This window comes from Mustela putorius, unplaced genomic scaffold, assembly GCF_011764305.1.
Source record: "Mustela putorius furo isolate JIRA1106 unplaced genomic scaffold, ASM1176430v1.1 tig00000275_pilon_pilon_pilon, whole genome shotgun sequence".
NCBI classification, from domain to species: Eukaryota; Metazoa; Chordata; class Mammalia; order Carnivora; family Mustelidae; genus Mustela; species Mustela putorius.
The window spans coordinates 8,098,748-8,119,592 of NW_025421341.1; the positions used below are offsets into that span (position 1 = coordinate 8,098,748).

Genomic DNA, 20,845 nt, shown 5'->3' on the forward strand with positions numbered 1-20,845 from the left:
GAGGGAGAAAGGCCATTGCCGCCCGCTGTGGGTTGCCGGGGACCCCACCCTGCCCTCGGCGGCCGGGAGAGACACGCCACGCGCGGGCCGCGGAGTTGCTCTCAGAGAGCCCGGGAGCGAGGGGCGGGGCCGGGCGGGGCCGCGAGCGCGCAGGCGCAGTGCGGGCTTCCTCGCGCCGCCGCCACTGCGGCCGCCGCCGCCGCCCGCGCTGCACCACAGGCCCGAGACAGACAGGGCCGGGAAGAGCCGGAGACTGAGGAGGAGGCGGAGGCGGCGGCGGAGGCGGGGCGACTCCGGTGACCGGGAGCGCCGCAGACTGGCAGCTGCGGCGACTCCCCCCTTTGTGTCTGGTCTGCTCGGAGCCACTGGAAGTGCTTCCCGGAGGGGTGCGGGGTGTCTCGCCGCCTCGTCGCCCACCCCCCCTCCTCAGCCAGCCACCTACCTCCGCCCTCCCGCCGCCCCCCGCCCTCGGCCCGCGACGCCCGAGCTCCGCCCGGAGCCCTGAGCTGCGGGAGAACGAGGCGGCGGCGGCGGCGGCGGCGGCGGCAGCGGCTTCCTCGGGGCGGGGGTTGTGATTCGCTCACAGGAGCCATTGACGGGAGAAGACGAGGCTTTTCTTCGTGGAATTGACCTCAGGCAAGATCGAGAGGCCGCAGTAAAAAAGAGAGAAAGAGAGAGGAGCGAAGCCGGGAGGGCTGGAAAGGGCAGCTCCCCGCACCTCCCCTCCGCCCGCCGTCTCGGGGAGCTCGGGGCCCTGCCTGCTGACCCTGCCCCTCCCCCGCTTCCTACCGCCCCTCGGCGCCCCGGCCGGGCCCTGGCAGAACCTCGCAGGATTGTTGGGCGAAGGCTCGAAGGCGCTGTGGGTTTGTCCATGGAGGCAGCCGCCTCGTTCGATCCGGTCGAGGAACGGGGTTTGTTGTTCTCGCCATCCGAGTGAAGGAAGCACCGAAGCGAAACTTAAGAAGGAATCCTGCCCTCCCGGAGCCACGGGCGATGCGACTCGGGCCATCGGGCGCCGCCGCCGCCCGCCCGGCTTCGCCCTTCGCGGCAGTCGGGCACTTGGTCTGATCCTCAGCCCCGCCATCGAAGCCCCCGCCTGCCACCCCCCTGCACCCCGGCTATGTTTTCTCGCAGACCTGGATATTTTTTCGACATCGTGAAACTACGAGGGAAATAACTGCGGGGCTTTCTTCCCGTCTCTCTGCTGCTCCACACGGACATGCCTTCAGTTCGGGCGGCCGCGGCACCCGGTCCTCGGCGAGTGAGCCTCCCCGGCCGCGAGGGAGAGAAATGAAGGGAATTTCTGCGGCGGAATGAAAGCTCTGCAGCTAGGTCCTCTCATCTGCCATTTGTCCTTTCAAACTGCATTGTAATACCGACGGGCCGGGCGAGTCAGACGGGAGCGAGGACCAGCCTCCCGGCCGCACCTCTCCGCCCGTGTTTACTTTCCATATATATATATATATTTTTTTTTCTTTTTTTTCCTCTGCCCTCCTGCTTCTCGGCTGGCCCAGGGATGACTTCTTCGCTGCAGCGGCCCCGGCGGGCACCTTCGCTCCTGTGGACGGTCCTGCTGGTCAGCACGGCGGCCGGTGAGTAGCCCCGCGCGGCGCGTCGGGCCGCTGGCCCTGCGCGTGGCGGGCGACGGAGCCCGCAGAGGCCGAGGCCTGCGCTCGCCCTTCGCGACGCGTCCCGCGATCGCTGTGGAGGGAGCCGCGTCCGGTACCTGCGCGCCCTTCCCGTTCCTTCGAGGGAACGGAGCCTGCCTGTTTTTGTGTAGTTTCGAATCCCTGCTCGCGTAGCCCCCTCCCCATCCCCCACGGGTGGGGGGAAAGACATATTGGGTGTGGTATCTTGACATTTTTAGCTGTGAGGTAATGCAAGGATTAAAAATAATATTTTAATCGCCAATGAACAGTGTCTATTATGAGATCTTTGGAAACAGAGCTGTAGATTTTTTTTTAACATAAAGAAGCGGATTTGGCTCACAGTTAAAAGAACATCAACTATAGAACACACACTTTCGCCTTATTTTTAGATTTAGATCATTCTTTGGGAATCCATGTTACTTTCATTATTCCGAAATGCTACCGAATCAATTGGAAGAATGTCGAGGAAGCCAGAACTTTGACATTCTCACTACATTGTATAACACTGTTGATTGTTTTTCGTCAGTCTTTTGTTCCAAAGCATTTTGGTAATTTTATTTTCATCTTTTTAACGTAAATACACTCGTATTTTATATGCTTTTGGGATTACGACTGGGCTTAAAAGTATTTTCGATAACTTTATATTTCAGTCATCTGGCATCTGTTGGCTTTCTTGTCATTGGGACAACTTTGACCTCCCATCAGACGGCTAGCATATTCGAGTCCTGAAAGTTCTTTGACATTTTACTAAGCTTAAAGGGAAATGGTAGTCCTCCTTTCCTTAGGATATTTTCTTTTTAGTTCCCAGACACCTCAGAGAAAGCCTCATTTCTGTTTACAGTTAGTTTTCGAGCAGTCTTTTGGTGATAATGCTTTTAGAAATTTTTGGGAGTGAACTGTACATATAATTCTTAAGTTTGGTGTAGGATGGCCAAATTGATTATGCATTTAGAGATGAACAAGGGACAATATAACAGCTTTTAAATTTTTACAAGTGTGTACTTTTCACGTTCAATAAATTTCTTATTGCTCTGCTGGACACAGAGGTTGCTTGCTTATTTCCATTTTAAAAGTATGCATTGGGAAAATTCTGAGAGAAAATTTAAAGTTTCCTTTAGTGTTCATTGTCTATTATATTTATGATAAATCTGTGTAGTTATATTAAAAGAATTCGAACTTCTGAATTGAATGTATTTTGAAACTGACATTTTAATAGTCTTCAAACATCACAATTCCTTTCGGGATAAAAATGAACAATTTTTTTCTCGGTTTCTTTATTTTGTGTTAGCTATTGAAATTCTCTAGCTGTAAGTCTTGTGATTACTGTAAAATATGAAGAGAGTAAAAGGCTTTAGGTTTAAGCAGTCATTCTGAGATCAGAAATGTCAGAACATAGACTTTGCGTGTTCTTTGTTATTCTTAACCTTTTGAGAATGTAGATTCTCATTTATAATTACAGGCTTTTCATTTTGTGATCAGAACTGATAACAGTAAGGGAAAGAACATTGATTTAAAAATACGTTTAATTTGTATTTGGTAAATAAAATAGAATAATGTCCCTTAAAATGGAGGGATTGACAGAATCACTACTTAAAGTGGTATTGGTCTTTTTTTTTTCTCTAATATTACATAGTACTGGCTGCCAAAATTTGAGAAGCTGGATTTCACAGTAATAATAGTAATAATAATAGCTGGTGTTTATTTTTATTTATTTATTAAACAGAGAACGAGAGCAAGAGAGAGAGAGAATGCATGCACAAGCAGGGGGAGCGGCTCCTCATTGAGCAGAGAGGGAGAAGCAACTGTTCTAATAGCTTTACATGTAGTTTCTCATTTGATCCTCATGACAGTTCTACACTCCAGGTCTAATTATGTTCCTTTTACAGAGAGGACAAGTGAAGTACAGAGAGTTTAAATAACTCACCACAAAGTATATTTTGGAGCCAGGATTATAGCCTGTACCCTTACCTATCACATTAATGATAACAACAGCTTACTCTAATTGGGAACGTAAGATAGAGTAGTGCCTTCACTAGATTAGCCTCTGAAAGGAAGTAGGGATGCTTGATAGGATTGTCATTCAGCACTGGTTATGCAGATGTCATGGTTCTAAATGTGTTATACCTTTCCTGATACTACAGTGGCTAGTATAGTTTTGTTAGGTGCAAGGTGACTAGAGAGAGCCTGTGTGGACTTGGGATACATAGATGTAGTGATGTAACCAGACAGGTGCAGATAGTGTTGCTGATAGGAAAAAAAGTACTAGAAGACTGGCTGATATCACATCCCTCTTTGGGGGCATGGATAAATCCTTTATTTCATTTGAATCCCTCTTTCCCGCTTACTGTATCTGGTTCTTGGATTCCTTAATTCTAAGACTATTTTATATGCAAAAAATTAGAATTTATAGAAAAATATGTGCTTGTTTGGTTTATAAATGAATTCTTAGTTTTAATAAAAGGATATAATACAATGCAATATTTACTATAGAATCAGTTTCTGTTAAAATTTCTTTTTTGGAAAAAAAGTTGTCCCTCTTTATTTAGGTTGTAATGGCTACAGATAACATATGTAACCCTTTAACCCACCCTACTCTGTGCAGGCCCTTGAGCAGGGTCAGCTTCCCTTTCCTCCAGTCTTCTTTTCCACCTCATTCTTGTCCTTCTTGCCATCCTTGGGTTGCCCGGGAGGCCAGGGAGCCCATGACATTTCAAATGGCCTTTTTCTTGGGATTCACTCCTGGAAGGTTCTCCAGGACATCTGAAGGAACTCAGGATTCTGCATCACATCATAATTCTTCTTCTCCATGGCTGGCTTGCATGTGTCTAATGGCTGGACTGACATCATTGTTAGTTGAATCTTCCTGCATTTGAAATAATTCACTTGATTTCTTTCTTCTTTTTTAAAGTAAACTCTTGGGCTTGAACTCACAACCTGGAGGTCAAGAGTTGCATGCTCTACTGATTGAGCCAGCCTGTGTGCCTCCCTTGATTAGATTTCAGTTTTACATCTCTTTAGGAATACACACATTGTCTAAAAGAAGATTCATCTATTTAGTTAGGGTTCCTGAGCACTGAAATCAATAAATATTGTTAGGGAATTGGAAATTAGTAATCTTTATTTTTGTATTTCTTAATATGTGGACACTGCAACAGGGCCACTTATGTGTTTTTTCCCCCCAAGATTTTTATTTATTTATTTAATAAGGAGTGAGAGCAAGAGTGAGAGAGAGAATGCACGCACAAGCAGGAGGAGTCCGATGGAGGGCTCCATCCCAGGAGCCTGGGATCATGATGCTTAATTGACTGATATACCTCCTCCACTCTCATGACCCCCCCACCTTTTAAAAAGGATTTTATTTATTTGAGAGAGAGCATGAGCAGGGGGAACAGACGGAGAGGGAGAGGAGTCTTAAGTAGACTTTGTGCTGAATGCAGAGCCAGATGCAGGGCTGGATCTCATGACCATGTGATCACAGCCTAAGCCCAAACCAGTCAGACACTCAATAGACTGCACCACCCAGGTGCCCTATCACCTGTGGTTTTTGATAAAATTCGTATCTCTGTCACTATAATCTAGATGTACTGAAAGGATCTCACTGGGACCTATACTGTTTTAAGTTTTAAAATAATATAGGTCCCAGAGAGATCCTGAAAGATTCTCCCTTAGGCAAGTTTGAGGACCCTGATTTATATAGTCAGTCTTAATTGTTTGGATTTTCAAAATATTGTGATTCAGTCAACTTTTGCTGCATAATAGCTGGTAACCACAAAATCATAGTGACATACAACAAGAAGTGTTTATTCTGCTTCATTTGTCTCATTCTTGGGCCGAAGCTAGAGGGACGGGTAACTCCTCTCTGGGGGAAGCTTGTCTTATAGCAATGGCAGAAGTACCAGGAGACAAACTCAGTCCTACCAGGCATTTTCAGATTCTTGTTCCTCTGACATCCCATTTTACCAAGACCAAAGGCAATAAGTATTGAAGTACATTCTGGCTGTAATGAGGCCATGGTAATATATGGACATGTGATCCTGTTGCTAGGAAATGAAGAATTGGGATCTTCAGTCTACCACATATGATCAGGAAGATGATCCTGGTGAGGAGTTTCTCTTACCATTTGAACAGGGCCAAACTCTTTTTTTTTTAAAGATTTTATTTATTTATTTGACATAGAGAGAGAGATCACAAGTAGGCAGAGAGGCAGGCAGAGAGAGAGGAAGGGAAGCAGGCTCCCTGCTGAGCAGAGAGCCTGATGCGGGGCTCAATCCCAGGACCCTGGGATCATGACCTGAGCCGAAGGCAGAGGCTTTAACCCACTGAGCCACTCAGGCACCCCCGATGGGTAAATTCTAACCATAAAAGATACAGGATGAAGTCAGTATAAATTAGTTAATTTTATAAATGGCCATACCAACTATTTTATTTGTTTATAAATGGCCATACCAACTATTTTGGCACTTATTGCCTTGCTTTTGAATATCAGTTATGTGTATTTGCTTTGTCCTCCTAACTGATAATTGCTTCTTGAGGACAGAGTTCATATCTTTTTTTTTTTTTTTTAAGATTTTATTTATTCATGAGAGAGAGCATGTGCTCAAGAGAACACAAGCAGGGGGAGGTGCCAAGGGAGAAGCGGACTCCCCGCTGGGCAGGGAGCCCAGCTGCTGGACTTGATCCCAGGACCCCGGGATCATGACCTGAGTCAAAGGCAGATGCTTAATTGACTGAGTCACCCAGGTGCCCCAGAGTTCATATCTTAAACTGTTTTGTAATCTATCATATTGCATGCAGATAGAAGATGTTTAAGAAATACTAAATTAGTGAATAATAGAAAGGAATTATAGCCAGGAAATATTCTAAGATTGCTTACTTACCCAAATGATCTATTAGTAATTTATTCTTTGTTCCCATTCCTTCAACTATAAAATGGTTTAAATGGTGTAGTAAGGAGACTCCTGTCTTGAATTAATGAGACCTGAACTCTCTGAAACAGATGACTCAACATAGTTTTCTCAGTTATAGTATTATGGGATTGGACTAGATAATGTTTGAAATGCAGATTCTTGGGAACTGCCTACTTAATCTGAATTATCTGGACAGTGAGTTTGGGAATTTACATTTTATTTTAAGATTTATTTTTATTTATTTTAGAGACAGCATGTGCACAAGCAGGGATGGGGCAGAGGGAAAGGGATAGAATCTCAAGCAGACTCCCTGCTGAGCAGGGAGCCTGATGTGGGGATCCATTCCAGGACTCTGGGATCATGACCTGAGCCGAAGGCAGATGCTTAACTGACTAGGCATCCTGAGAATTTTTTATGAAATATTTATAAAAGAAATAGTGCTAAACTAAATTAGACAAGGTAACATTGATTTGGTTTTAGTTACAAATTAATATCCCATGGACCATTCCAGGTGGATAAATTGCATATATTAGATTTCTGTCTACCAAAGGAGAATTATATTCTGATTTGATTGATATCTGCTAGAAAAAAACTAAATACGAAATCGTGAATTTTGGCTATCTTGCATAGTACTTACACATGTGGAAGAGACTCCCATATTACCAAACTATTTCCTCCTTTTAGTTAAATCGTCTAGTCTTTGAATCATTTTTAGAAGCAATGAAGATGACTTTATTTTTATTTTTTTGGAAAGATTCTATCTATTCATTTGACAGGAACGGCAAGAGAGGGAACGCAAGCAGGGGGAATAGGAGGGAGAGAAACAGGACCCCTGCTGAGCAGGGAGCCCCATGCGGGGCTTGATCCCAGGACCCCAGGACCCCAGAACCATGAACTGAACTGAAGGCAAATGCCCAATGACTGAGCCATCCAGGCACCCCTGAGAATGACTTTAGTAGAATTTTGGATGCAATAGACTTGATTTTGTTTTTGTTTTTTTTAAACACTTTTTAATCTGTGGGATGGGTATGACAACTAAGACTGCTAGATTACAAGAATACATATATAATTTATGTATAGTCTGTGTGAAATAAGGTTAGAAATAAGCCTGTGGGTAAATGACATGAACATTTTTTTTATTTAAAAGAATTTTTTAGGGGTGCCTGGCTGGCTCAGTCATTAAGCATCTATCTTTGGCTCAGGTCATGATCCCAGGGTTCTGAGATTGAGCCCCGCATCAGCCAGCCTCCCTGCTCAGTGGGAAGCGTGCTTCTCTCCCACTCCCCCACTTGTGTTCCTTCTCTCACTGTGTCTCTCTATCAAATAAATAAATAAAATCTTTGAAAAAAAAATTTTTTTTAAAGATTTTATTTATTTATCAGAGAGAGAGAGGGGGAGAGAGCGAGCACAGGCAGACAGAATGACAGGCAGAGGCAGAGGGAGAAGCAGGCTCCCCGCCAAGCAAGGAGCCTGATGTGGGACTTGATCCCAGCACGCTGGGATCATGACCTGAGCCGAAGGCAGCTGCTTAACCAACTGAGCCACCCAGGCGTCCCTGAAAAAATTTTTTTAAAGATTATATTTTTAAGTACTCTCTTCACCCACTTAAAGTATTCTCTATACCACCTGGAGAGTCACATGCTCTACCGACTGAGCCAGCTAGGTGCCCCTGACGTGAACATTTTAGAATACATTGCTTTATCAGAACTGTTAGCACACAGCATTTATTTCTTACTGTTAATTGCACTTTATACTGTAAGTGTTGGACCAGACCCAGTTTCTTTTCCAGTATGCACTCGTGGGAGCTGCGACAAGGGTAGGGGGCATTAATAGGATAGATAATATATGGACGGTGAACTAAAATGCCCAGTCAAAAATATTTATTAGTGTTTCCTTTGTGCGAGGTTCTTTTTAAAATGTTTGTGGATACAACGAAAAACAAGGGGCACCTCTCCTCCCCCAAACATCTCATGCCATAGCCTATATTACTTTCTGAGAGGGAGTTAGAGTTCATGCTATTTGAAGGAAGGGTAGGTATTTTGCAAATTTTATTAGCATTGTATTATTTCTTTTCTGCCTGTTTCTTAGGATCAGAAATTCGTGAAGGTATTCTGCAACACAGGAAAAGAGACTTTGTTCCTGTGTGTCTTCTAGCAGATCGCCACCCTCCTTTTATTTCTGTCTTCCTGCCAGCTTTTTTTTGAAAGAGTAGAGAACACTTCTGGACTTATGTATCCTCACTCCTTACTTGTCTCATGATGTATATTAGATCATCAGTGACTTCCTAATTGCTTTGTCCAGTGACTTAAGAAAAAAATTATTTATTTGAGAGAGAGAGAGAGAGACAGCATGAACAGAGGGGAGGAGCAGAGGGAGAAGGAGAAGCAGACTAACCGCTGGACAGGGCCCAACACGGAGCTTGATTCCAGGACCCTGAGATTACAACCTGAGCCAAAGGCAGACACTAAACTGACTGAGCCACCCAGTCGCCCCTCCAGTGATTTTTCAGTCTTGTTCTTTTTGACTTTTCTACTTAATTTGAGAATTTTGGTCACCCTTTCCTTGAAACTCTTCCTGTCTGACTTTACTGTCATTGCATTTCTCTGGTTATACATCTTCTCCATCCTCACTTCTCCGTAAATGTTCTATTTTCTTCTATTTTAAAAATCTCCCTTAGATTTTTACTCCTCTCCCTTGTTGATTTTCTTGTATTGTTACTCCTCTCCCAAACTTTAATTAGTCTGGAAATGATTGATGATTACTAACTCAAACAGGTGAAGCTAGAAAGATTTGAGTTCCTTCCTAGTGGTACCATCAGCTGTTTATTTTGGGAATATCACTTCATTTGGTTCCAGTATCCTCGTTATAAAGTGAAGCGGTTGGCCTACATGATACTTACCCCATTCTAGCACTTTTGCTTATGGTATGAGAAAAGCAGTGTATTCTTAGTTACTAGTAAGTGTATAACACTTTGAATAATATATTTGGTTCTTATTGAGTATATATGTAGCACTTTGAATTTAGCTTAGTTTAGGGAAAACTGTGGGGCATTCTGCAATTGGTTAAAGCACTACTTTGAAAGAAATGTAATTTAATTTTTTGCAAATACATTTTGTGTGTTGATTATGTTAAGACCACAAAAGTGTTCTAGAGAAAGGCATTGTATGGATATTCTGTAATGAAAATATAAAGATAATCTATAACTAAATAGAAAATGTGCTTTTAAAATAGTTGGAATCCTAGAATTTTAGAGTTGGAAAGGACCTTGAGTAGACTTTAAATAGTTTTTAGTTAAGACAAAAGACAATCTTGTCTTTTAATTGAACTTTTTATTTTAATTCTAGTTTGTTAATATAATACAGTGTTATGCTAGTTTCAGGTGTACAGTATAGTGACTTGACAGTTCTATATATTATTCAGTGCTCATCAAGATAAGTGTACTATTAATCTCCTTCACCTAGTTCACCCATCTCCCATCCACCTCCCCTCTGATAATCATCTGTTTGTTCTTTGTAGTTAAGAGTCTGTTTTTGGGTTTATCTTTTCTTTCTTATTTTTCTTTTTTTGTTTGTTTTGTTTCTTAAATTCCACATATGAGTGAAATCATATGGTATTGTCTTTCTCTGACTGACTTCATTGAGTATTATACTCTATAAATCCATCCCTGTTGTTGCAGATGGCAAGATTTCATTCATAGACACACACACACACACACACACACACACTCACACAAACACATCTACATACCGCATCTTTTATAGCCATTCATCTATGGATGGACATTTGGGCTGTGTCCATATCTTCGCTATTGTAAATAATGCTGCGGTAAACATAAGGGTATGTATATTTTTTTGAATTAGGGTTTTTGCATTCTTTGGGTAAATATCTGGTAGTGGGATTACTAGATCATATGGTAATACCATTTTTAATTTCTTAAAAATATTTATTTATTTATTTTAGAGAGAAGGCACATGCCTGAGAAAGTGTGTGGTGGGATGGGGATTGGGTGTCTGGGGGAGCAGAAGAAAAGGGAGAGAAACTTTAGCAGACTCTGCACTGAGTGAGTGGGGAGCCCAATGTGGGGCTCCATCTTATGATCTTGAGATCACAACCTGAGCCTAAACCAAGAGTCTGAGGCTTAACCAACTGTGCCACCCAGGTGTCCCTATTTTTAAAAAATATTTTATTTATTTATTTGTCATCGAGCATAAGCAGGCAGAGTGGCAGGCAGAGGCAGAGGGAAAAGCAGGTTCCCCTCTGAGCAAGGAGCCTGATGCAGGACTCTATCCCAGGACTCTGGAATCTTGACCTGGTCTGAAGGCAGCTGCATAATGGACTGAGCCACACAGGCATCCCAGGTGCCCCTGTTCTTAATTTTTTGAGGACCCTCCATACTGTTTTTCACACTGCCTGTACCAGTTTGCATTCCCGCCAGTAGCGCAAGAGGGTTCCTTTTTCTCCACATCCTTGGCAGTTCTGGTTTCTTGTGTTTTTGATTTTAGCCATTCTGACAGGTGTGTGTTGGTATCTCATTGTGGTTTAATTTGCATTTTCCTGATGATGAGTGATATTGAGCATCTTTTCATGTGTCTGTTGGTCATCTGTATGTCTTTGGAGAATGTTAATGTCTTCTGCCCATTTTTAGTTGGATTATTTGGAGTTTTTTGGTGTTGAGTTGTATAAGCTCTTCCTTTTTTTAAAAAACGATTTTATTTTATTTGAAAGAGCCATCTAGGTGTCCCTGTATAAGCTCTCATATATTTTGGATACTAACCTTTTATTGGGTATATCATTTGTAAATATCTTCTCCCATTCAATAGGCTTTTCGTTTTGTTGTTTCCTTTGCTGTTCAGAAACTTTTTATTTTGTTGAAGTCCCAGTAGTTTATTTTTGCTTTTGTTTTCCTTGCCTCAGGAGACGTATCTAGAAAAATGGTTCTATGAATGATGTCAGAGAAGTTACCCCTGTGTTCTCTTGAAGAGTTTTTATGGTTTCAGGTCTCACATTTATGTCTTTAATCCATTTGGAGTTTATTTTTGTGAATGGTGTAAGAAATTGTTTTAATTTTGGGACGCCTGGGAGGCCCAGTCGTTTTTGAATTTACTTTTATAGAGATATAGTTGATATGTAACACTGTGTAAGTTTAAGGTATACAGCATATTGAATTGATACATTCCTATATTGCAATATGATTACCCCCATAGTGTTAGCTAACACCTCTGTTACATCATGTAATTATCATTATTGTGTGTGGTGGGAACAATTAAAATCTAATCTCTTAGCAACTTTGAAATTTATAATACCGTATTGTATATAATTACTGTGCGTTATATACAGGATTTGTTCATCTAGTGGTTGCAAGTTTGTACTCTTAAACAACAGTTGTCTATTTTTAAATTTTTAATTGTTTTGTCTTTTTGTTGTTGGATAATAGGAGTTCTTTATATATTATGAATATTAAAACTCTGTCAAATGATTTCCAAATGTTATGGGCTGAATGTTTAGGTCCCCTCAAATTTCATGTTGAGAGACGCCTGGGTGGCTCAGTTGGTTAAGCGGCTGCCTTCGGCTCAGGTCATGATCCCAGCGTCCTGTGATCAAGTCCTACATTGGGCTCCTTGCTCAGCGGGGAGCCTGCTTCTCCCTCTGCCTTTGCTGCCACTCTGCCTGCCTGTGCGCGCTCTCTCTCTCTCTCTCTGGCAAATAAATAAATAAAATCTTAAAAAAAAATTCATGTTGAAATCATAGCCTCCAAGGTGATGTTATTAGAAAGTGAGGCCTTTGGGAGTTGATTAGGTAATGAAAGTGAAGCTCTCATTAATGGGATTAGTACTCTCATGAAAGAGACCCCAGAGAAATCCCTTCCTCTTACCACTTTGTGAGGGTACAACGAAGAGATGGCCATCTAGGAAATGGATTCTCACCAGTTACAGAATCTGCTGGCACCATGATTTTAGACTTCCCGGACTTCAGAGCAGTAAGAAATAAATGTTTATTGTTTAAAAGACACCCAGTCTCTGTTGTATTCTTAGGGCACCATTGTTTTCTCCTATTCTCTAGGTTCCTTTCTTTTTTCTTTTCTTAAATTGTATTTTTTTTTTAAAGATTTTATTTATTTATTTGACAGATAGAGATCACAAGTAGACAGAGAGGCAGACAGAGAGAGAGAGGGAAGCAGGCTCCCTGCTGAGCAGAGAGCCCAATGCGGGACTCCATCCCAGGACCCTGAGATCATGACTGGAGCTGAAGGCAGCAGCTTAACCCACTGAGCCACCCAGTCACCCCTATAATAAACATTTTCATTAAAGATTCAAAGCTTCAGTTTTGGAAAGGAGCACCAGTTAGATCAAGAATGATGATGACATATTTAGTTGAGGATAAGTTTTTAATGTTTACATCTGACATCTGTTGTTAGTGATTAGAATCCCTAAGGGCCAGTCTAGTGTGAAGAGTAACCTTTAAATTTAGTTACAACTCAAAGGGCCATATTGTGGTGACATGAAAGGCAAGATTAAAAACAGTCAAATGATAACGAGATGAACATTATTCATGTTACTTACTGAAACAAGTTTTTTTGTTTGAGAGAGAACTTTTCTGGGATATTTATTTTTCTTTTGGCTAAACCATGTGTTAGCTTGATGAAATGCTATTAAGAATGTTAATCTAAAAATTTTGTTTAGCTCTTAGCACCAACTGTTATCCAGCTCTCCTGTAGGAATCATTGTTTTGTCCATTTTATTAGGTTTATGAGAAATTCAGTTTTACTGATCCTTGCTGCTAAGTCCCTCTGCTGAGAGCAAAACAGTAGTCTTAGATTTATACTAAACTCAAATTTGTACACTAAGCAGCTAATAGGTTTTATATTAATGAAATGGTATAGATTAATGGAAATAGGTTAAATTCGTTATCTGAAAATAGATTAAATTCTAGTTATTTGGAGTTAAGAACTAGTGTGTTGAGGCATGGTTTTTGGAAGCCTATCTCTTGGATAGCTAGGCTAGGTTGTTCTAAAACTGCAGGGGTTATTTTTTGCTCATACTGTATGTTCATTGAAGAATTGCAGGGGTATTCTCATCATTAGGAATCTGGGTTAATGGATTGCCACCATCTTGAAAGTTAAAATAAAGGTAAAATAAAGTATAAAAAGATCTTTCATGGCAGTTACATACTTTGTCACATCACTTCCACTTAAAACCCCTATTTAGTCTCTCCTAACCTCTAGGAACTGTGATTTTTCTAAGTATCTAGAAAAGGAATTTGGGGAACAGGACTGATGATGACTGTGGGAAATAATAAGATAAACTTTTTTTGGCTTTGCTTTATATTTTAGATGTATTTTGGTTTTCAGATTTTGACCTTATTTCTTTTAAAAGTCTTTCTGTTACTTATTTATTTATTTATTTTTTAAAGATTTTATTTATTTATTTGACAGACAGAGATCACAAGTAGGCAAAGAGGCAGGCAGAGAGGGAGGGGGAAGCAGTCTCCCCACTGAGCAGAGAGCCAGATGCAGAACTTGATCCCAGGACTCTGAGACCATGACCTGAGCCGAAGGCAGAGGCTTAACCCACTGAGCCACCCTGGTGTCCCACTTTCTGTTTTTTAGAATCCCGAAGTTGTGATAGAAGATCATTGTAAAAATGATTTTATATGATAATGAAGTAGAGAAAATAAAAATATCCATTCCTTCTTTTTCTCTAATTCTGTTCCCTGGATACAACAGGTATTAATAGTTTGGTTGATAATATTTCGTACTTTTTTGTATGCACTGTAAATAAGTACCTGTGTAATTAGAGTTTGTTTTTTAAATAGAATTATATATATCATGTACAAGTTTTTGTTATTAATCATGTAGGATAGTTCTAGAAGCAAGATCATTTGGTCATAGTTTGCACATTAAAAATTTTGGTATGAACTTCTAATTCCCCCCCCCAAAAGATTGTAGCACTTTCCATTTCCACCACTACTATATCAGAATTTTCATTTCCTTTCTTCCTTTTTTTAAAAGATATTTTCTTTTTTTAAGATTTTATCTTTAAGTAACCTCTGCACCCAGCGTGGGTCTTGAACCATAATGCTCTACCAGTTGAACCAGCCAGGTGCCTCCAAAATTTTTCCTTTCTTTCTTTCTTTTTTTTTTAAAGATTTTATTTATTTATTTGACAGACAGATATCACAAGTAGGCAGAGAGGCAGGCAGAGACAGAGAGAGGGGGAAGCAGGCTGCCCGCTGAGCAGAGAGCCCAATGCGGGGTTTGATCCCGGGACCCTGGGATCATGACCTGAGCCGAAGGCAGAGGCTTTAACCCGCTGAGCCACCCAGGCACCCCAAATTTTTATTTTCTTATTCCTCTTTCAAATGCTATATAATAGCTTTAAAGTTTTTATCAAAACAAAAACATTGTATTGTGTTTCAGTTTGCAGTGCTTTAATTGTTCAGGAAGCTGAGCTGCTTTTCATGGTTATTGGCTAGTTATATTTTTCTGAATTACCTGTTTATGTATCAGATTAATTTTTTAATGGTTTTTCTTATGTATTTGAAGATGTTATTTATATATATGAATTTTTATTACTAGAATTGTTTCTTTTTTCCTGTATAATATCTGGATTTTATGTTATCTTAGAAAAGCTTTTACCATATTCACAATTAACAAAAATTCTTCTAGTAGGTAGGTCTTTAGGGTTTCTTTTCCCCCCTGTGTTTAGCAATTTAGTCTACCTGGAACTATTCTTGGTGTTGTACATATATTAACTCATAAGAATGGTATGAGGTAGATATTGTTATTGTCTTCATTTGCAGATGAGGACTTTTAGACCCAGAGAAATTAAGAAACTTGCTTAAGGTAGGATAGCTAATAGAGCTAGAATATAGACATAGCCTATGCTCTTAATGGTTGTGCTCTATTACTTAGTATATAGCCAAATTGTCTTTTAATCACCGAATTCCATCTGAATTCACTGAATTGTCTTTTTTAAGAGATCTACTTAGGGGTGCCTGGGTGGCTCAGTTGTTAATCTTCTGCCTTTGGCTCAGGTCATGATCCCAGGGTTCTGGGTTTAAGCCCCAGATTGGGCTCCCTGCTCAGCAGGAAGCCTGCTTCTCCCTCTCCCACTCCCCCCTGCTTGTGTTCTCTTTCTTACTGTCTTTCTGTCAAATAAATAAAGTTTTTCAGAAAGATCTATTTATTTATTTTAGGGACTGAGAGAGAGCCTGCCTATGCATGTGTGCGTGTGAGTGGGGGGAGGGGCAGAGGGAGAGAATCTTCAAACAGACTCCCTGCTGAGTGTGGAGACATACATGGGGCTTGATCTCACCAGCCTTGGGATCATCACCTGAACTGAAACCAAGAGTTGGATGCTTAGCTGACTGAGTCACCCAGGCACCCCTCACTGAATTATCTTTCAATGACCAAATTGTCTTTGAATTACTGAATTTCACTGAAAAGCATCATTTGGGACAGTTAATTTGAAATACATACAATATACTTCTGCTAAATAGATTTTTTGCTTGTCATGGTAAATAGATGATTAATATCAATTGCTTAAAATGCCTGAGCATGGGAACCCCAGACATTTTTTAAGCGCTCAGAGCCTTACCTATTATTTTAATTTAAAAATTTCTAAGAGTCTTGGTTGTTTGGTTTCTTCTAGCTTATTAAAACTGGAGTATCAAATAGATAGATGACTAATATGAATGGCTTAAAATACTTGAGCATGTAGATTCATTTAATGTATGTAGAACAGCTTTGAGTTAGAACCTATTCAATGCATGGGACACCTGGGTGGCTCAGTCTGTTGTGTCTGCCTTCGGTTTAGGTCATGGTCCCAGGGTCCTGGGATCAACTCCCACGCTGGGTTCCTTGCTCAGCAGGAGGCCTGCTTTTCCCTTTGCCTCTGTCTGCTGCTCTTCCTCCCCTGCTTGTGCTCTCTCTCTCTGAAAAATAAATAAATGAAATCTTAAAAAACAAAACAAAACACCTATTCTCTGCAATTGGTGTATGGAAATACATAGCATTGTCTGGAATGCTTTTGTCATCCTAGTTGTCCATTATAGTGGTCATGTTTCACAGGGTGTGTACAGATGTAGGAAAGAATAGTGGTAGCAAAAGGTAAAGGAGCAGAATTGGGGGAAATCTCAGGGAGGAGGGAGTAAAAGCTTACTTTTACTTAAGTAAAAATTTATTTTATTTCCTCTTCTACTATCTCTTGTTCTCCATGCAAACTGTCTCAGCTTGGTCTGGCTTTGTTACCTTTGCCTTTCTTTGATCTTTGTACTGGTGTGGGCTTCAAAGAAGCATATCATTCTTTGATTGTGTAATCTCCTGTAGGGTTTGTGAATTCATTTTTTATTTTTTATTTTTATTATTTATTTATTATTTAAAAAAAAGATTTTATTGATTTATTTGAAAGAGATCACAAGTAGGCAGAGAGGCAGGCAGAGAGATGGGGGAGACGGGCTCCCCGCCGAGCAAAGAGCCCAATGTGGGGCTTGATCCCAGGACCCTGGGATCATGACCCAAGCCGAAGGCAGAGGCTTTAACCCAGTAAGCCACCCAGGCACCCGTGAATTCAGTTTTTAAACAGTAGCTTTGATATTGTAAAGTTTGGGAGCTATTACTTAAAGCAAAGAATTATATTTGAAAAGAGAACTTTGAATAATCAATAAATGATAATATCACCGGTAGGTTAATACGTTAGGAGTACTAAAATTACTGTAGGTTGCACTTATCATACTGTTGCTTAGGTGAGCTGATTCCTGAAATCTTTTGAGCCCATTTTATTTAGGTCACTAATTAGAAAATATGTTGTTTGAAAGGTGCATCTAGTTAAGGTGTTTGGAGAGAGATTCCTGTGAGATTCAACTGAGTGTGGCCTCAGTAATTATCTTGAGAATTGTGTTGGAGAAGCAGAGAATTTCTGTAGCTAATGAATTATTATTTAAAGGTACCTGTTTATAAAAGATTGTCCAAAAAATATGTTACATCAGTAAAGTAATACTTAAATACAGAGAACTGTATTAGATGCTACTGAGAATAACAGAAAGAGAAATAGCTCTTGTTTAATAATTATTGTTCTTAATAACAACAGTTGTTGTTTAAGAACTAAGATCTCTCTTTATGAATATCTACAGTGTGTCCAATGCAGAGTTTTTACAGATATTTTTCTCTAATCAAAATAGCTGCAGGGCACCTGACTGGCTAAGTCCATTGAGTGTCTGCCTTCGGCTCAGGTCATGATCTTGGGGTCCTGAGATTTAGTCCTGCATTGGGCTCTCTGCTCAGTGGGGAGTCTGCTTCTCCCTCTCTACCCCACCCCCATGCTCGCTCACTCACTCTCTCAAATAAATACGTCTAAAAAAAAAAGTTTAAAAAATAGCTGGAAGGTAGGTATTTTTCCTATTTTAAAATCAGGGAAACATAAAAAAAAATTCAGGGAAACAGGGACGCCTGGGTGGCTCAGTGGGTTAAGCCGCTGCCTTCGGCTCAGGTCATGATCTCAGGGTCCTGGGATCGAGTCCCGCATCAGGCTCTCTGCTCAGCAGGGAGCCTGCTTCCCTCTCTCTCTCTCTGCCTGCCTCTCCATCTACTTGTGATTTCTCTCTGTCAAATAAATAAATAAAATCTTTAAAAAAAAAAAAATTCAGGGAAACAGACTAACAGAGGTTAAGTCATTATATAGTATATGGTATATACTTATAATTTATAGATTACTTATTGAATTATTTGGTGCCTCTTTTGACAGGCATTATGCTAAGTTTATTTCATATGATTCTGATATCAGCTTTGTGATATAGGTATTAATTTTTCATAGATAAGGAAACTGAGGTGCACAGAATTTAAATAAATCACCTAAAACCATACATATAGAATGTAGCAGAACTGGAAATCAGGCCAAGGACTTGGTTTCTGAAAGTGTTTGCTCTTAGCCATATTTCCTCTCAAGATGTTTTTATGCTGTAAAAGAAAATCAGGTACATTGAGGTGCCTTTTAACTTTGAAATTCCATAAATTGTTCCCCATAAAGTAATAAAGTTAGGAAAAAATCAACATCTTCACTCAGTTGTATAAGAATATTTGATTTATTAGCAGAGAGACTATTACTGTTTGATTTGTTAATTCTGTTTCTGAGTTAACATGTATTCACTGAATATGTATATCTTAACTGTTTTAAGGCCTAGAATACTAGGAATTGTGGTCCGAATAGTTGACATACTTACTACCCTGTTATAGGACAGGAGCACACTATGGTATATGGTCAACTGTGATTGGGTTAAAAAGTCTTAATTTGAAATAACATACACAGAATGCATACAGGCAATGATTTTTTTTTTTAAGATTTTTATTTATTTGTCAGAGAGCGAGCGAGCACGTGCACAAGCAGTGGGAGAGGCATACAGAGGGAGAAGCAGGCTCCCTGCTGATCAAGGAGCCTGATGTGGGACTCAATCTCAGGATCCTGAGTCGAAGGTAGCCACTTAACCGACTGAGCCACCCAGCTGTCCCTAGGCAGTGATTTTTAAAAAGATGCTAATAATCTGGCCAGTGGATAAATCATTGTGACTAGACAGGAGTGTAATAGAGTTCACAATTCCTGGGATTGGGCTAAGGGAATTGTTCTAATTATGGACTATTCCTTATAAGAGCAGCCAGGTGACCAAGGCATAGTGACCAATGTGTGGTAAATATAGGTGTGAGCCAACCCTAAGCAGTGGGGACAGAGGCTGAGAGGCCTAGTCAAGTGGGCTAGATTGTACAAAAAAAGAGGAGGGGAAAATTCAGCAGCCTGAATAATCCTTTGTCATTCCTATGGCCATTGAGTTTTAGATCTGATTGACAGTCATCCACTGAGTTCCTGGTTGAGCTGGGTGGTGATGAAGGCGGAAGCTATTTGTTGTGTATTTATCAGGCTTTATTTAAGGTTGGTTCAGCTGCTGTACTCAGCTCTGAAGACTTGAGAGATCTGGCTCATGGTATCATCCTTCATGGGGAAAGAGTGGTGAGGGGAGTATACTTGACTAGGAGGCCCCAATAAAGTAGCAGTCCAGAATAGAGATATGCATGTAAGAGCTCACTGATACTGTTTAGGGTTGCATTTACAGCTACATTTGTCCCACAACATTTATTCTTGACTGTTGGGAGTTTGGGGACTATCTAGTTACATCTATTTGATTTGACTACAGAATTAAATCAGATAAAAGGAAACACTGTAACTAAAAAGCAAGTAATAAAAGCAAGCAGGGGATGTCAAAAAGAGATGCAGGAAAAGAAACCCTATTTTAATTATTAGGTAATACATATATATATATATATATATACATATATATATATATTTTAAAGATTTTATTTATTTTTTTGACAGAGAGAGAGATCACAAGTAGGCAGAGAGAGAGGAGGGGAAGCAGGCTCCCTGCTGAGCAGAGAACTCGATGCGGGGCTCGATCCCAGGACCCTGGGATCATGACCTGAGCTGAAGGCAGAGGCTTAACCCACTGAGCCATCCAGGCGCCCCTTAGGTAATATATATATTAAGTGGTTCATCATGGATACTGTCTGCTTGAATTTTGAGGGTTTTTCAGATGTCACAACAATACATTTCCTTGATGTGAGTGCTTATAGTTTTCTTTAGCAAGAAACTTTTTAAGGTTATCTTATAACTAGTATACTAAGGCTGGGAGCAAGGTCACTAAGTAACTTATTTCCTAAAAGAACACCATGTTTCAGGATTTTTAGTCCCCTGTTTAAGGATTTTTAAAATCTATAATCTCATTTAAACACATTGCATTAATAAGAGAAAATGACTCTTTGGTTTCAGTGTTTTATGATTACATTTCTTTCTTTTTTTTTTTTTAAGATTTTATTTATTTATTTCAGAGAGAGCACAAATGGGGTGAGGGGCAGAGGGAGAACCAGGCTCTCCGCTTAGCAGGGAGCCCAATGGAGGGCTTGATCCCAGGACCCTGGGATCATGACTGGAGCCAAAGGCAGATGCTTGATCACCTGAGCCACCCAAACACCCCTATGACTACATTTCTATGGAGAAAAGTAAAGATAATTTAAGTTGAAAATGCCTTTTCATATTGTCATTTTTTTTTTTTTTAAAGATTTAATTTATTTGACAGAGAGAAAGCGAGAGAGAGCGCACAAGTAGAGCGGCGGGCAGAAGGAGAGGGAGAAGCAGACTCCTTGCTCAGCAGGGAGCCTGATCCGGGACTTGATCCCAGGACCATGGGATCATGACATGAGCCATAGGTAGTCACTTAACCAACTGAGCCACCCAGGTGCCCCATTTT

The 20,845-nt window shown here is 40.6% G+C and overlaps 1 protein-coding gene across 1 annotated transcript in view; it reads left to right on the forward strand.

Moving 5' to 3' along the window:
- Nucleotides 1-308: 308 nt before the first annotated feature.
- Nucleotides 309-20,845, forward strand: part of BMPR2 (bone morphogenetic protein receptor type 2) — a 205,605-nt gene continuing 185,068 nt past the window's right edge. The window contains exons 1-2 of the mRNA XM_004764180.3: nt 309-1,332; nt 1,515-1,592. Of these exons, the coding sequence (XP_004764237.2) occupies nt 1,314-1,332; nt 1,515-1,592 (97 nt within the window). The 5' untranslated portion in view covers nt 309-1,313. The remainder of the gene's footprint in view (nt 1,333-1,514; nt 1,593-20,845) is intronic.